This window comes from Bolinopsis microptera, chromosome 1 (assembly GCF_026151205.1).
Source record: "Bolinopsis microptera isolate Bmic1 chromosome 1, MBARI_Bmic_1.0, whole genome shotgun sequence".
In the NCBI taxonomy this organism is placed as follows: Eukaryota; Metazoa; Ctenophora; class Tentaculata; order Lobata; family Bolinopsidae; genus Bolinopsis; species Bolinopsis microptera.
In genome coordinates this window covers 13248994-13267221 of record NC_087072.1, presented here as the reverse complement: position 1 = coordinate 13267221, position 18228 = coordinate 13248994, and the positions used below count along the sequence as shown (strand labels likewise).

Below are 18228 nucleotides of genomic sequence, written 5' to 3'. Positions count from 1 at the left end.
TTGGAGTCCAAGTATCTTTTAAGTCAGCTGCCTGTGCTTGTATTAATATTGCTTTGGTTCTCAGTTTTATCAAGCTAATGGACGTTTCTAAGCAATTGCTTGAAGTTAAAATTTTTTTATGAACAGCGTTCCAAAGCTTGGCTGCATTAAACAAAAAGGTATTTGATTTATTTAGGAGAATAACCATTAGACTCGTTGCACGAACTTGTGTTCAATAGGCTCATGAATTAATGATTTAACTGAATTTGCTTATTGTAGAGTCGTGTGAGCAAAATACTTCCAGATGAAATCACTCAAATAATTAGTTTTATAATTGTGGTGTAAAAATTAGTTTATTAATATAACTAACATTGCTGAAATATCTACAGCCAATGCCTGATTATGCGCAGATCCGCCGCCCCTTCCTTCAAGAATGGAGGGCCAGGGAAGCGAATCAAATTCAGCAGCCCAATGTTATCCAACAGCAAGAAATCCAGCCCTATTCAGTTGCCATTGCGGGAGCTTAAAGATGCTGAGGTCTACCTCAATGCTCCCACCTGTGATAAGGAGAACACAGAAACTAATAAGCAGCAGTCAACTCAACCAATTCCTGTTACCAAGTTTCAAGCTCCTATCGTGGAAACAACTGAAGTTATCAATCATACAAAAAACCTAAAACCACCCTCAAGATCAACACCATCTGCTTCCTTAGTGAAAAAATTTGCTCCTAGTTTCAAATCAGAGCCTCTTACTGTCAAAAGCAATGACTCATGTTCAAGCTCAGAAACCAAGAAATTTTACAAGGCTATGTTCACAAAGTAAGTTGTTATATATTGTCAATATCTGTGTTGATTGCAAGACATTGTGATTAATGTGAACTCATTAAAGTAATGGAATTAAAATGGAATCACAAGCTCAATATGTGGGCTATTTTTGGCTATTTCATGCAGTCAAAACTTTAAGATATTAGTTATGTTAGAAGTTATAAGATATTATTTTACCCTTGTCAGATTTTCAAAAAAGAAGCATAAAACCTGGGATGGTGACGGGGTCCTTATTGTTGGGGCATCCTCGGCAGAACTTCGCGATGAGGACAATAAGTTTCTTGGCAAGAAGTCTCAGTGTAAAAAGGTTGATTTAGAGGCCATCACTAATGGATCAACTCTAATTATTGGGGGCAAAGAAGTAATGGTTGATGAGGAAATTTCTGCTGATACCTTTAATGCTGGAACATGTTTTTCTACTCTTTCTTCAGTACCATTAACAAAGATCAAGCAATCAAGTAGTTCGAAAGGATTTATGTGCCCTCAAAAATTGAGCAACTCCTCAATTCAAGGATCAACAAAACAAAAACCTACCTCTCGCTATGATCCAAACTGTCCAACTGCCATTGTGTTATCAAAAGAAACAGAAAAAGCAGTGGCTATTGTTTTAGATCCATATTTGGCTGAGAAGATGAGACCTCATCAAATTGAGGGTGTACGATTTTTATTTCAATGTGTCATGGGGCAGGATACAGCTGGTTCTGGAGCTATTCTTGCTGATGACATGGGTTTAGGGAAGACACTGCAATGCATTGGACTTGTTTGGACGTTACTGAAACAAGGCCCTTTGGGAATACCAATCTGCAAGAAATGCCTTGTTATCACACCAAGCTCTCTGGTAACAAATTGGAGGAATGAGTTTAAGAAATGGCTTGGAGAGGAGAGAGTGAAAGTGTGGGGTTTAACGGCTGGTGAGAGCAATGTTCAGGATTTTGCTGCTTCCCCACTGTACTCTGTGTTGGTCATCAGTTACGAAAAGTTTAGGAAGAGTATATCAGAGATATTGAAGATAGACTGGGGTCTTATAGTTTGTGATGAAGGGCACAGGCTGAAGAACGTGGCTGCTAAAATTGGAGAAGCTCTCTGTCAGTTGCCTTGTAAACGTCGGGTGGTTTTGACAGGCACTCCAGTTCAGAATAACTTAAAGGTAAAACTGTTCTGTCATGTGTAGTATAACAGTCAATTACAGGCATTTGAGTTGTGGATTTTTGTTAAAATGTGTTTATGAGTTGTTAGTACGACCAATAATAATTATCATGTTAAACTTACCAACATTATTTAGAAACAACTTATTAATATTACCATCTCAATTTCCAGGAGTTCTACACCTTGGCCTCATTTGTAAATCCTGGAATCCTCGGCGGTCCCAGAGCATTCAACAATGTTTACGCAGACCCGATTCAAACATCCCTTTTACCGACAGCTAGCAATAGTGAGGTTTCACTTGGCAAAAGTCGCTCTGCAGAACTCTCTAAGATAACATCCAAATTCATTCTCAGGCGGTATGTTTTATTCAATGTTAGAATCTCTAAATCCTCACAAGAATTTCACATTATAAAACAGCTAGAGACTCGAATTTATATACTTCTCTAAAACTTTGTCATGACATCTCTAAAATTTTGTACAGACTAAAATTTTCCATACAATAATATCCAACTAATTTCAGATCGAGTAAAATAAATGAAAAGTACCTTCCTCCAAAAGAAGAATGTATCCTATTCTGCAGAGCTAGTGCCTCCTTGCAGGAAAAATACATGGATACACTTAACAAAACCTACTTACACGGAATTGCCAGCTCGGATATTCTGAAGGTACTGTTAAAACATTCCCATGTTTGAATACCATGAAAATAACATTAAGTTAATATAAGCTATAGCACGAGTCTAATTAGTACTTAGTTTTATACTATTTTTAAAATATTCAGTCTCTATTTCTTCTCAATAAATAATCTTCACCCCGACTATTCAGCTGATTTGCACGTTAAAGAAGCTATGTAACCACCCTTGTTTGGTTGAAGAAGAACTAGAAGGAGTTAAAGATGTGAAGGTATCTGACAGCAGTAAACTAATTGTTACATCAACTCTTATCATCAAGCAGACCAAACTGGGGAACAAGGTTGTCTTGGTCTCAAACTATACCCAGGTAAGAGGTGTCCAACTGTAGAGCTCTTTCTGTGTCATGTAGCCGCTACATGATGTAGCGTTTCATGTAGTTGACCAAAGCTTACGTCATCGTTAATTACATTTCCTTTTTATTTAATGATGATATTGAGCTTGTTCATTTCAGACGCTAGACGTGCTTGGATACCTTTGTGATAGTCTGGGACTGGAATATCACAGACTGGACGGTAAAACGCCTCAATCTAAACGACAAAACATGGTCGATCTCTTCAACTCCAAGCACGACAAGTTAGTTTATTTAACACTTAAATTCTTCGCAAAGCGTGTTATCACTTATCATGAACATGCCTCATTTTCCCAATCTCTAAATTTTCACTGTCTCTTGGGCTGCAGATCATTATTTTAACGGTAGATAATACAGATCCACTAGTAATCTAATAATGTAACAATCTCACTTGCACTTTGTAGGAGGATGGTGTTTCTGCTGAGCAGTAAAGCAGGTGGAGTTGGTCTGAACCTGATTGGTGGGAATGTTGTTATACTCTATGATATCGACTGGAACCCTGCAAATGACCAGCAAGCTATGGCCAGGGTTTGGAGGGATGGACAAAGGAAGAATGTTACTATTTATAGACTTTTGACTACTGGAACAATCGAGGAGAAAATCTTCCAACGACAGGTAATTAAAACTAGACGTTCTCCTCTTTGATTCTTTGGTTTTTAATCAAAATAACTTAAGGCCTTATTTAATAACATGGTTACAACTTGCACTAGTTTGAAATACCATGTTCTCAGTTTTATAATTTCTCAGATAAGGAAGCAAGGTCTGAGCACTTGTGTGGTTGATAATGGTGAGGAACAATGTAGTTTTACTCAAGCTGATCTGAAAGATATCTTCTCTTATGACTTTGAGACTGTGTCTACTACACACCGGCTTCTCAAGTGTGATTGCCATGGTAACTACAGGTTAGTAAACAATACAATTTTATCTAAATTACAAAGTATGGTGTTCTGAGTTGTGCCTATTTTTCGTTATAAACCGGAAGTTACCCGTTTCAAAAATATTTGCTTTGATCCAAGTTCTAACAAGGTATTTAATTGCTATTTTTTACATAAAACATATTTTTAATGTTTAATTCTTGCAGACCATCTGAGGCAAAAGCCGAAAAATCAGGGGATCAGGAAAAGGAGAACATGGCACTGGAAGATGAAGAAGAAGTTTCTTTCAATCATGGAATAATGGAACTTATGAGTTGGCAACATTCCCATCAATCTGATCCTAATGTCACATTTTCTTTTGTTAAGAAAACTTCATGACTACAATACCATAATACGACAAACTGCCAACTACAAACTGTCGGAAATAACTTGTTATTGTGCTTAGTTCTAAGATTTCATAAACTGTTATCAAATTTATTTCTTAGTAATATTTAATTTTTTTTCTTTGTTTAGTTATAGCAAATTGTGTAATGAGTAGGACATCTTCTGTTGAAGATAGAATCAGTGCAACAATTAGAAAACGCCAGGGACTAGCCCCATGGTGCACGTTCCTTAAATTTTTGACAGAAAATATGAATGTTTTCAAACTACCTAAAAATTTCCAAGTTTGGGTGTTTTATCAAATTGATACATGTATTTGTAATTGTGAAACTTGCTGTATATCAATTTTTGTTAATATTATATAATGCTCAATAAACATAAATTTACTAGCTTTTTTCATATTAATCAAAACGTAAAACATCTTCAAACACATCTCATTAATCATTGTGTCGTTAAATCTACTTAAACTATGTTACATTGTGCCTTACATTGTGCTTTCAGCAATACTCATAGGTTAGGAATCTTTTAGTTCCTAAAATTATAAAATGTTCAATAATTGCGGTAATAACAATCTGTATAATTATTTAACTCTCAACTTATTGCTCAGCTTAGATGTGATTCTGTATCGCATCACTAGATGCATTTCTTGATATCATGATAACAAGAATCTCGTCCTAATGATATCAGAGACCGTCTTCCAACAGCTGGTGGCTGATCTGCATCAGGCACCTACTGCGAAACACAAGGAGTTCTGGAAACATGTCGCTAAGTACGATTTAAAATTATTTCATAAAACTCACTGAGTAAAAAACAAATCCGTACTTATAAGAGCTGACAAGTCACGTGGTACGTCGTCATGGTGCCGCGTGTGAGTCGTCGTCATGGTGCCGCGTTTGAGTCGTCGTCATGGTGCCGCGTGTGAGTCGTCGTATGTTGTGATTACCTCCTCGTAGTACTGCAACTTGAATCCTCGCATATTTTTTCGGTTGTTGAGACTAGCAGGCTGCTCATCCACTTCGATAACAAAAGCACCGTAAAATCTCTGTAACTTTAGGTTAAAGATGAAATTCCCTGAAAATGGCATATTTTAAAATCCCTAGCATTATATAATCGCTAATGTAGATTATAATATTAAAAGGTAAAAGAACAGTGTTCACTAAATGCATTATGAGCACACAGTATAACATTATTAATTTAAGTTTCAAAACTTTAACTTTTTCTTCAGCATTGCAAACAACGAGAGTCCGTTGCGTGACTATCTGGAAACAGTACTTAAGAGCGTGGACTTTGACAAGCACTTCAAAAGTGACGTCATGGCTCCTGACATGGAGTTAAGATGTGCTGTTGTCCTTGCTATCGGTTACTGTGTCGCTAGACCACAACTTGCCAGGTCAGCAGCCTATTAAACACTAACTTAAAACATCTCTATTTTGTTAAATAAAATATCTGCATCTTTTGATATTTCTTTAAAAATAATATGAAGATGAGACGCCTGAGAGCTGTTTATACAATGTACATTTTGTTCGATATAATACCATTACAACAAACAATCACTCAGGCATATGAACGTTAAGACCACAGTGGAGCTGATGGTTAAATCTACAAGATTATCCTCGTACAATAAGCAGATAGCTATTAAGTGTGTGTGGGCGGTGGCTAATGTCAAGGAGGCAGAAGCTTTGAAGGATTTGGCCGAGGATGTGATGGCCCTAATTTGCGATTTAGTCAAACACAAGGTAAATAAGTTCCTCGTGTGTTAATTGTTTGTTTTCGTAATTTCATTTTACTCGATATCTTTGTTAAGTTTTTCATCTTTCACAGTGCTGGCAAGCACGACCGGTGCATTTATTGTGGGTATACTATGTACCCCCTTTACTATTATACCCCCTTTACTATTATACCCCCTTTGGTACACGTTACAAGCCTCTTTCGTGCACGCGAAGCGTGCACTCCGCCTCCGGCAGGAGTTTTTCAGGCATTAAGACTCATCGGAAGTCGTTCAGCAGATTTATTTTTAGTTCAAAACATTCTAATTTGATGTCAAAGATGACAGGAATAAAGAATAGTTATGTTGAGATTTTTAAGAAATTTGCATAAAATACTCGCCAGCACTGTTATACGAAATTCGGTAAAAAACCCAAAATCGCCATATTCAGGTGCCTTAAAAACCATGTTAAAATCGAGTTAGAGATCTGAAATTTTTCAGGGCGTCTAGACGTTGACCAAATCAACTGCAAAAAAAGTTTCAGGTTTCAGGAACATCGGGAAGTGGGTTTTCTAGAACCCCTGTTTTACGACAGATTGTCGTTATATCTATCTATATATATACATATATACATATATACATATATATTCAGGGATAGACGCTTTGCCAGTCAATTGTAGCCTGTATTTAATAATAATAATAAAATTTGGTAGCTTAAACACAAACTCTAAGCCCAGTGGATAAACCACAAAACTTATGCTCTATTGTGTGAAACAAAGATACTAGATCAAGATAACTATCAAGGAGTGTATGCATAGGACATAAAAAGTTTTGGAACGAAGATGACATGCTTATGAAGCGAGCTAACAGTCTAATTGCTAATAAGTTCAAAAAGATCATGACATTAGGTTGCATCCTAAACAGTTTAAGCAAATAACATAAAGTTATATTGTCAATTAATCGCTCATGCCATAACTTTTCTTAAACAGGTGAGTTTTTAATAATGTTTTGAACAGATCAACATCAGAACAATCTATTTAATTGTCCATAGATTCAAAAGTATAAAAGATACAGCCATTTCCGACCACAGGTCTTGAAAATAATTGTTTACACTTTAGTTTACATTGTATAAACAAATTATTTGACGTCATGAACACCCCTTGATGACGTCATCAAGTAAACCGTTTTTAAAACTTGATTTTTGACAAAGTAATAACTTTTAAAAATGATTTTACACCATTAAAAAGTAATTTTATTCAAAATCTGAGGATATTTTCATCTTAGATAATTGTTCAAGCATTCTGAAAATCTACCGGAAAGTTTTTCTAGCTTGCTCCTTCATAAAGATATTCGTCCTTGAAGTTTGTGCTTTTTTGAAGAATTATTTTATAAAAACGTCAATTTTGCGATTTAGTATTCTCTGGTGTTGGGCCATGCCTTGGGTTGTGGAGCTCAGTTCTGCTTCCTATAGATATAAATTGTGCATTAGGCTAGTTTTAAAGTTAAAAATCGAAAAGTTGCACACGTGGGGATACGCCCAAATTGATAGAAAATTGCTAAAATCACTGAAAATTGCTGTTTTCGTCATTTTCTGTCAACTTTAGAGTGCCGTTGTGATAACAGTTCTTCTTGAAATACTTTGAAACTTTGCATGCTTATCAAGCTATATATACAACAGTTACATGCAAAATTTTACGGCGATTCAATATTGGATGCGCACGCAACGTCCGCTCAAAGTTTGCACGTGCGAAAGGTGAGAATTTTGCTCATTTGTGATTTCCAACAAATTCTGCTTTGCCACGACAGTTTAATGTCATTATAAATGAATTTAATGCCAACTTGAATGAGTATTAAGTGGCATATTCAGTCAGTGATCGACCGATATGCTTACCTAAACACAAGGAAATGTTTTTAAAGGAAAAATTTCGAAATTGTTGAAACTTCCTCCTTATTAATGAAGATATCAGTTTATATTTCGACTTTATAAAGTACCCTGACAGTGACATTATAATCAAAAAGAGATGATATTTGACCAAAACCCATAATCATGGGTAGAGTGGACCGCTGCCAGTGTCTCTCTTTCCCAAACAAAAGGAAATGATATTAATTTGATTGACCGTTCTCAAATGCAAAATGATACCGAGAATGAAATCGGTCGCTCGCTTTTCCCATTCATTTACAATTGTAATAGATTAAGAAGAACTACCCAAAGGCAGCTGTACTCAGCAATAAAGATTCAATAAACTTCAGCTAATTCAATAAGTAATAACTACCACCCTTACCCCGAAATACTAGGTATCGACCCGAACGCAACCCAAAGAGATTTTTACAGCATCTGATTGATGTACCTAATCAATCGAAACTTATTACAATTCGTAAGCCGTGAATGAATGGGAAAAGCGAGCGACCGATTTCATTCTCGGTATCATTTTGCATTTGAGAACGGTCAATCAAATTAATATCATTTCCTTTTGTTTGGGAAAGAGAGACACTGGCAGCGGTCCACTCTACCCATGATTATGGGTTTTGGTCAAATAATACAATTTTTATTTTGTTCTCACTTTCTCAGCTATACCTTTAAATTTTACCTTCCTGGTTGTTCCCCTTGTGAAGCATGACCTGATATCCTGTGTATTCCTTTTGTGACCCTGTATAATTATGCCTCGAAGTTATGACATTTATAAACAATTTACCAACCATAATCTGTCTTCTCTTCGACCTCTGCCCAAGATTCTACCACCAATATGCATCTTCCAGCAGGGTTAATCTCGTCTGTTTGAAATTTGACTTTTCTTCCCATCTGTCCTCCTAACTCTATCCTGTAGGTTTGATCTGCTATTGTGTCTGTCTTTGTCTTTACAGTCAACCTTTCACTCGCTACAAATATCTCGTTATCTTCATAATCCAGCAGGGTTATCTTTGTTCCATCCATGAAATTAATCATATACTGTTTGGCCCATTGGTAGGATTCCTTGTTCATCAACACAAATGTGATGCTTTTATAGTGTAATGTCGCACCGTAGTCCATATTCAGGAATTCTGGGCTGCGACTGTTAATGCTATCATCTGAAAATAAATGATAATATTGTTGGCGCTTTTTTCAATAATTTATAGTCGAAGCAAGTTTCAGCAGTATCAGGTTGAAGCAATGTGAATTCCGAATTCTCAAATTACTGCTGAGTGCTGGCTTGGGACGGTTACAGGCTCTGCCTTGGGTACTTACGACTTGTTTCTGACCACGAAGGGATTTTAAGTTGCCATCACAACAAAATTCTGCTTTGTGAGCTATATGTTTGTTCTCTTCTTCTTCTGTCTGGTATGTACTGCTTTGTGTGGCAGATACTGCACGTTTTATGCCTGGATAATAAATAATATTTCTGAGATTTTAAACATTGAAGTTAAATTTTCTGAAATCAAAGAGGTAAAAATCAAAACATACTCCGAAAATAACACAAGTTTAATCTAAACTCTCCAAACCTTTAGGGCAGCTAGGTATATCAATATCTGTTGGCATTATGAACATGTTATCTCCAACACAGGTTACTGACTGTGCTCCCTTGTTAGTATGAATTGGATCCAAGCAGGTTAAGTTCTCAACTACTTCACCGTACTTTACTGGTAGAGAAGTTGAGCTGGACATGCTTCCCCATCTTAACGGAAGTCTCGTGCAATTCTGATAAGGAGAAGTTTTGATAGTGGATCTACTTTTGGACCTACCAGTCAGTAATTAAAATGAAACCGAATTTGTTTTCAATCTTACAGATCCGTTTGAAGTGAACAAAGTTTTAGCATACCTTATCCCGACCAGAGACTTCAACCATCAGATATTGGTAATCATTTACTGTATCACACTTAGCTGTCCTCTGGACTTCCCCGTTTATTTTCATGTAGATCCTCTTGCACGCCCAAGAGTCACTCGCACCGTTTCTTATCTTCAAGCCAGTATATACACCAATGTCAGCATTGTCCTCTATTATATTAGAGCAAGTGCTGTTAGCACCAAGACCACGGTTGGCTGTACAAGGAAACTCTCGTGTGCGCCCTAAAGTTCCTATAATCGTGAAGAAGTAGCCGTCTTGACCTCCGTCACCATTAAGTTCATCTCTTGTCAGTTGAGTGATCTCGTAACTCACTGCAGTGACAATACTTTAACTTTATTTATTTATTTGTTTATTTTGGGTACTCTTATGTAATTGTGTTTGAAATGATTTTTTATAGAAAAAGAGGGTTCACAAATATTTACCATATTCGCTTTCAATGCCACGGACTATTGGCAAGAACACAATTAAATTGTAAATAAACATTATTAAGATAAATACACCGGAAAATACCTGCACTAAAAAGCGTTAGACAGCGGAATAATATCAAGACACTAAAGGGAGCAAGATTCATTCCCTCTTTATAGTATCCTGATCATACGCAGAAACTAGAAATACAAAAACAAGATTTTCAAGTCAATAAATAGTTTTTTCTTCAATAAGCTTTACGTATGAAAGTCCAATAATTTGTTCTAATCACGAATTACGATGCTCCTTAATGAGTCAGGTGGCCTATCGCGGAATCTGCAACCAATCGAAGTGAGAGAGATCTTTGATAATTTCAATTAGAATTCTCGAGACCATTTTTTTCGAAGTAAATACAGGAATTTTTTTTTCAATATCATAAATTGTCGATAAATACCTTGTTAGTTCTTACGTTACAGTCGATAAATACCTTGTTAGTTCTTACGTTACAGGCTAAAGATCTATATTCTATAACCTGTACCAGACAGACCAGTACGCTGTTAACGTAATTGCTTTATCTGAATCCACCTGCTGCGGTACCGTCAAATCCTGTTGAACTTTTTTTGGGGTGGCAATTTTATGGCAAATTTCGAGGGTAAATCAATTACTGCAACTTAATTAATATCGCATACCTAAATCCTAATATACTTGTGAAAAGTAATAAAACAAGAACTGATCTTCAGCTATACAATTTTAGTCGATATCTTTGTTAAGTTTATTTTTAACCCAAATTACTTTTGAACCTGCACTAGCCACTATACTAGGTCCATTTAACCTTAAACTAGTTTAGAAGATCGAAGTTAGACCTGAATTCCTGAATAATTAACCTCTCAATCTATCACCACGCCACCTATGACAATTAACAAGCTACTGTAAATATTTAATATTATACTATCACAAGTTCTAACCGTGATCTGTTTCCTCTTCGACCTCTGCCCAAGATTCTACCACCAATATGCATCTTCCAGCAGGGCTAATCTCGTCTGTTTGAAATTTGACTTTTCTTCCTATCTGTCTTCCTAACCCTATCCTGTAAGTCTGATCTGCTATTGTGTCTATCTTTGTCTTTACAGTCAACCTTTCACTTGCTACAAATATCTCGTTATCTTCATAATCCAGCAGGGTTATCTTTGTTCCATCCATGTAATTAATCATATACTGTTTGGCCCATTGGTAGGATTCCTTGTTCATCAACACAAATGTGATGCTTTTGAAGTGTAAAGTCGCACCGTAGTCCATATTCAGGAATTCTGGGCTGAGACTGTTAATGCTAACATCTGAAAATAAATGATAATATTGTTGGCGCTTTTTTCAATAATTTATAGTCGAAGCAAGTTTCAGCAGTATCAGGTTGAAGCAATGTTAATTCCGAATTCTCAAATTACTGCCGAGTGCTGGCTTGGGACGGTTACAGGCTCTGCCTTGGGTACTTACGACTTGTTTCTGACCACGAAGGGGATTTTAAGTTGCCATCACAACAAAATTTTGCTTTGTGTTTGTTCTCTTCTTCTTCTGTCTGGCATGTACTGCTCTGGGTGGCAGATACTGCACGTTTTATGCCTGGATAAAAATAATATTTCTGAGATTTTAAACATAGTTTAAAAGTTTAAAAACTTAATTTTTCTGAAATCAAAGGTAAAATTAAAACATACTCCAAAAATAACACAAGTTTAATCTAAACTCTCTAAACCTTTAGGGCAGCTAGGTTTATCAATATCTGCTGGCATTATGACCATGTTATCACCAACACAGGTTACTGACTGTGCTCCCTTGTTAGTATTAGTTGGATCCAAGCAGGTTAAGTTCTCAACTACTTCACCGTACTTTACTGGTAGAGAAGTTGAGCTGGACATGCTTCCCCATCTTAACGGAAGTCTCGTGCAATTCTGATAAGGAGAAGTTTTGATAGTGGACCTACTTTTGGACCTACCTGTCAGTAATTAAAATGAAGCCGAATTTGTTTTCAATCTTACAGATCCGTTTGAAGTAAACAAAGTTTTAGCATACCTTATCCCGACCAGAGACTTCAACCATCAGATATTGGTAATCATTGACTGTAGCACACTTAGCTGTCCTCTGGACTTCCCCGTTTATTTTCATGTAGATCTTCTTACACGCCCAAGAGTTACTCCCACCGTTTCTTATCTTTAAGCCAGTATATACACCAATGTCAGCATCGTCCTCTATTATATTAGAGCAAGTACTGTTAGCACCTCGACCACGGTAGGCTGTACAAGGAAACTCTCGTGTGCGCCCTAAAGTTCCTATAATTGTGAAGAAGTAGTCGTTTCGTTTTCCACCATCACCCTCACGTTCATCTCTTGTCAGTTGAGTGATCTCGTAACTGACTGCGGCGAGAGTTTTTTAACTTTATTTATTTATTTATTTATTTTAAGTACTCTCATGTAATTGTGTTTGAAATGATTTTTAATAGAAAAAGAGGGTTCACAAATATTTACGAGATTCGCTTTCAAATTTTAATGCCACGGACTATTGGCAAGAACACAATTTAATTGTAAATTTAAAGCATGATTAAGATAAATACAAATGAAAATACCTGCATTAAAAAGGGTTAGACAGCGGAATAATATCAAGACACTAAAGGGAGCAAGATTCATTCCCTCTTTATAGTATCCTGATCATACGCAGAAACTAGAAATGCAAAAACAAGATTTTCAAGTCAATAAATATTTCTTTCTTCAATCAGCTTTATGAAAGTCCAATAATTTGCTCTAATCACGAATTACGATGCTCCTGAATGAGCCAGGTGGCCTATCGCGGAATCTGCAACCAATCGAAGTGAGAGAGATCTTTGATAATTTCAATTATAATGCTCGAGACCATTTGTTTTGAAGTAAATACAGGATTTTTTGTTCAATATCATAAATTGTCGATAAATACCTTGTTACGTTACGGGCTAAAGATCTATATTCTATAACCTGTACCAGACAGACCAATACGCTGCTAACGTAATTGCTTTATCTGATTCTTGGACGAAGAATTCCACCTGCTGCGTGCTGCGGTACCGGCAAATCCTGTTGAACTTTTTTTGGGGTGGCAATTTGATGACAAATTTCCACGGTAAATCAATTACTGCAACTATATCAATACCGCATACCTAAATCCTAATATACTTGTGAAAAGTAATAAAACAAGAACTGATCTTCAGCTATACAATTTTAGTCGATATCTTTGTTAAATTTATTTTTAACCCAAATTACTTTTGAACCTGCACTAACCACTAGGTCCATTTAACCTTTAAACTAGTTTAATAGAAGGTCGAAGTTAGACCTGAATTCCTGAATAATTAACCTCTCAATCTATCACCACGCCACCTATAATGACAATTGACAAGATACTGTAAACATTTAATATTATACTATCACAAGTTCTAACCGTGATCTGTTTCCTCTTCGACCTCTGCCCATGATTCTACCACCAATATGCATCTTCCAGCAGGGCTAATCTCGTCTGTTTGAAATTTGACTTTTCTTCCTATCTGTCCTCCTAACCCTATCCTGTAAGTCTGATCTGCTATTGTGTCTATCTTTGTCTTTACAGTCAACCTTTCACTTGCTACAAATATCTCGTTATCTTCATAATCCAGCAGGGTTATCTTTGTTCCATCCATGTAATTAATCATATACTGTTTGGCCCATTGGTAGGATTCCTTGTTCATCAACACAAATGTGATGCTTTTGAAGTGTAAGGTCGCACCGTAGTCCATATTCAGGAATTCTGGGCTGCGACTGTTAATGCTAACATCTGAAAATAAATGATAATATTGTTGGCGCTTTTTTCAATAATTTATAGTCGAAGCAAGTCTCAGCAGTATCAGGTTGAAGCAATGTTAATTCCGAATTCCCAAATAACTGCTGGCTTGGGACGGTTACAGGCTCTGCCTTCGGTACTTACGACTTGTTTCTGACCACGAAGGGAATTTGAAGTTGCCATCACAACAAAATTCTGCTTTGTGAGCTATATGTTTATACTCTTCTTCATCTCTCTGGTATGTACTGCTTTGGGTGGCAGATACTGCACGTTTTATGCCTGGATAAAAAATAATATTTCTGGGATATTTCTGAGATTTTAAACATTGAAGTTAAATTTTCTGAAATCAAAGAGGTAAAAATCAAAACATACTCCGAAAATAACACAATCTAAACTCTCTGCAAACCTTTAGAGCAGCTAGGTTTATCAATATCTGTTGGCATTATGAACATGTTATCTCCAACACAGGTTACTAACTGTGCTCCCTTGTTAGTATGAGTTGGATCCAAGCAGGTTAAGTTCCCAACTACTTCACCGTACTTTACTGGTAGAGAAGTTGAGCTGGACATGCTTCCCCATCTTAACGGAAGTCTCGTGCAATTCTGATAAGGAGAAGTTTTGATAGTGGACCTACTTTTGGACCTACCTGTCAGTAATTAAAATGAAGCCGAATTTGTTTTCAATCTTACAGATCCGTTTGAAATAAACAAAGTTTTAACATACCTTATCCCGACCAGAGACTTCAACCATCAGATATTGGTAATCATTGACTGTAGCACACTTAGCTGTCCTCTGGACTACCCCGTCTATTTTCATGTAGATCTTCTTGCACGCCCAAGTGTTCCTCCCAGCGTTTCTTATCTTCAAGCCAGTATATACACCAATGTCAGCATCGTCTTCTATTATATTAGAGCAAGTGATGTTAGCACCTCGACCACGGTTGGCTGTACAAGGAAACTCTCGTGTGCGCCCTAAAGTTCCTATAATTGTGAAGAAGTAGCCGTTTCGACCTCCGTCACCATTAAGTGTATCTTTTGTCAGTTGGGTGATCTCGTAAGTGACTGCGGCGAGAGTTTAGTTCAGAAAGTGGTATGTGAAGTTTAAACAACAGCCAATGTTTAATGTTTATAAATTGACAACTCTAAAATTAATTTAAGGCAAAAATATCTAAGTAAAAAAGTCTTGTTAAAGAACGTGAATAGAAGTGGTGGTAACTTTTAATTTTCTTAAAAGATAGAAAATACCTGAACCAAGTGACTCCGCACAGTAAAGAATCAACAAGATGCTATGAAAGCAAAACAGTTTCATCTCAAACAGTCAAAACCTAGTAAATGAATTTAAAATGTTTTCAAAATCAGCTGAGGGAGCAATTGAAACTCGTTCCACCCTAAGCGGCTCAGTAAAGTTGTAAAACAAAGATGTTATTCTCCAGATTAAAACAGATGGCTTACAATAGAATTGTCAGGTGCAAAAATCATCCTGCGCAGTGGGTCTCAGTCTAATTGTCTTGTTATAATTTAGATTACTAAAAGTTTAGAAATTACCATACAAGAGACCTACCCTGGTACATAACGACAAGGTTTGTTTGTTCACCGCTGTTGTTTTCAGCCACCAAACTACAAGATGAAATCGACCAACTGAAGGACGAAAAGATTGCAGATCAGAACACTGTGATTAAACTGCAAGGACAATTGCTTGAGAAGAAAAGTGAAGATTTGACCTCTGTTCAGACGACAGTGAAAAGCGAACTCAAAGCCTGGTCGTCAGTTGTGAAGAATTCATGCAGCAAGGCGCTAGCGCCTAAGAAAATGAAAGCTGCTCTGAAACGTGCCTCCGAGGAAGAGGATCGTAGTCAAAATCTGGTCATCTACGGTCTACCAGAAAAGAGTGAAGAAATCCTGGAAAAGAGAGTGCTTGAGGTACTAGAAAACATAGATGAGAAACCTCGAATCGTTTCTTGCTGTAGGATGGGGAGAACTGTATCAGATGGAGGACCAGCCGTTAAACCTATCAAGTTCACTCTCAGCGGCTCAGATCATGTGCGGCAAGTGTTGAGCAAAGCGAGAAAACTAAGAGAAGTGGAGGGGTATGACTCAGTGTACATCAGCCCCGACCGATCAGCCGAGCAGAGAGCTGCCTTCAGGAAGTTAGTTCTTGAAGTTAAGCAGAAACGGGAATTGGAGCCTCAGCGAGTTCATGTTATAAGGAACAATAAGATCGTAAGCTCCGAGAAGGACTGATGGGATATGATTTTTTATCAACATATTATTTGATTGATTTTCATTTACCAGGGACTAGGCTTGTGCGGTGTGGTTTCGACTACAATTTTACTGCGTTCTGGTTTCCCTTTGAAATTTACATACATCTGTCCTTTAGAGATCGCAATCAGTTATATTTTGTTTTTATTTTGCGCCACATGTTATATTGTATGTAAATTTTGAAAAGATTTTCATAAAAAAAAACTATTATATATCATATAATTATAAGAACAGACTGTTTCTTGGGGCAACCACTGCGTTCACCGGTCCATTCGCTGGTTTGGAGAATAACTACGAACTAGATGTCAGATCATTCGCTAATACAGAACACGTGATAGTCGAGGAGTACCTGGTAAGAATTTTATTAGTTGGTGACCAGATCAATTACGTTCGAATCTGCAAAGGCCACACCCCTGCAGAAAAGTTTAATTTGGGTCCCAGTATCATTTTAAGTCTAGTATTATTTCAAAACTATAAAATTAGTAAAATAGTAAAAAATTGTTTGTAGAATCAGATTCTCAATCCCAAAACATGTCTATTGTCTTTATAAGTAAGATATTGAAAAACTTTCTGTATGATTAATACCTTATCTCTCTTCCCCAGACCCTGGATGTTTTTTAATTTTATTAATGTCAGTTTTCAACTTCCTTCATTCATCCGTCAACTGTTACTTTCCAAATAAAGTCCAGAGAAGCTAATAAACCTTCTAAAATAAATCGAGTGTTGGCCCATAATCAATGAGATATCAATAAAGGCAAGTTCTAATCACAGAGATCTGAAGATGACAAATATGTTCTGATATCTGAGGTAAGAACAGTGGTGTTGTATCATCAATTATTAATTCCTGATCTCACTTCCTGACTATTGCCACACCTTTAGGTTATATAATGACGAAACTGTATAATGACGAAGGTTTTATACCTTGATTGTGGATGCAGTGAACAATATTTGGCACTGCATTTGCTATAATATGGTCAACATGAATGATGGAAAATGTTTTTCTTCGTTATCAATGTAAAATTACTTTACGTTAAAAATTACTTAACGTTATATTAATTCACTTTTTTAATTAATTTAATAAAGTTACCTATTGGCAGAGGCGTGGGAGGCGTTGCAATCTGAGCCCAAGTCTCCACAATCAGTATACTTTGTCCATTTGTAACTGTCACAAACTTGATTAGTCTCCCGACCTCTCCACCGCAACTTACTTCATACGTTTGGTCTTCTACTGCTAAACTCTGTGTTTGAACCTCTGGTATATCACACTGATGGACTTGGTCGTATTGATCCCCGAGTATGTAAATGGTGGTGTACGCCATCGATCTTATTGATTCCTTGATGCTTTCTTCGTTAAAGGCTGTGCTTTTGTACATAGTGTCGGTGTTAGCCAGGATGAAAACGATATAGTTGAAGATGAATATGTCTCCGTAGTCAACAATCAGGTACTGAAAATGCTTTCCATACTCTGTTCCCACCGCTGAAAATACAAATTTAAACTTCTCAAATCTTCAATCAAAACAAAATGCTTTCAAAGCACCACAATCACGGTCGTAACGATTTATTTTTCATATCAATAAAAAAAGTTGAAGCATCATTTATCAACTGCCATACTAACCATTTGTTTGCGCCCAATAAGGCGAATTTAGCTTTCCATCGAAACAGTATTTAGAGATGTATTTGATTCCTTCGTCTGTCTCAGCTGTAGAAGTAAGCTCTGCTCCCCACGGACTTACTCCATGATCTGATATTTTACTTGATTATAATCTAGTAAAATAATCGGTTATCTTAAATGACTATTCACATTGCGGTATGCAAAGTTTTTGTTAAATTAAAGCATCACTGAACATATTATCACATTTAGTATTCTAGGGATTTTTTTTAGTTGCAAATCCCCCCCCCCCCCCCCCCTAAACGTCACGTACGGTACTAAGTGTATGATCCCCCCTCCCCCCCCCCCCCCCTTCCTAT

The 18228-nt window shown here is 36.7% G+C and overlaps 2 protein-coding genes across 2 annotated transcripts in view; both read left to right on the top strand.

The window, feature by feature from the left end:
* Positions 1-349: 349 nt before the first annotated feature.
* Positions 350-4335, top strand: LOC134826118 (DNA repair and recombination protein RAD54B-like). Its single transcript, XM_063838394.1, has 9 exons — positions 350-797; positions 990-1950; positions 2121-2305; positions 2470-2614; positions 2772-2945; positions 3090-3211; positions 3392-3602; positions 3735-3889; positions 4069-4335. The coding sequence occupies exons 1-9, from the start codon at positions 382-384 to the stop codon at positions 4238-4240; spliced, it is 2541 nt and encodes an 846-aa protein (XP_063694464.1). The 5' UTR covers positions 350-381; the 3' UTR covers positions 4241-4335.
* Positions 4336-4839: 504 nt separating this feature from the next.
* The window catches only part of LOC134826120 (mucin-2-like), a 32132-nt gene continuing 18743 nt past the window's right edge, over positions 4840-18228 (top strand). The window contains exons 1-3 of the mRNA XM_063838395.1: positions 4840-5012; positions 5469-5633; positions 5802-5979. Coding sequence (XP_063694465.1) covers positions 4921-5012; positions 5469-5633; positions 5802-5979 — 435 coding nt within the window. The 5' untranslated portion in view covers positions 4840-4920. The remainder of the gene's footprint in view (positions 5013-5468; positions 5634-5801; positions 5980-18228) is intronic.

Bases quoted from the DNA above. Each gene is read 5' to 3' on its own strand.
- LOC134826118 (XM_063838394.1), top strand. From the start codon at position 382: ATGCGCAGATCCGCCGCCCCTTCCTTCAAGAATGGAGGGCCAGGGAAG. The intron at 2,615-2,771 runs GTACTGTTAAAA...CCGACTATTCAG, and splicing joins CCAGCTCGGATATTCTGAAG to CTGATTTGCACGTTAAAGAA. The intron at 3,603-3,734 runs GTAATTAAAACT...ATAATTTCTCAG, and splicing joins AGAAAATCTTCCAACGACAG to ATAAGGAAGCAAGGTCTGAG.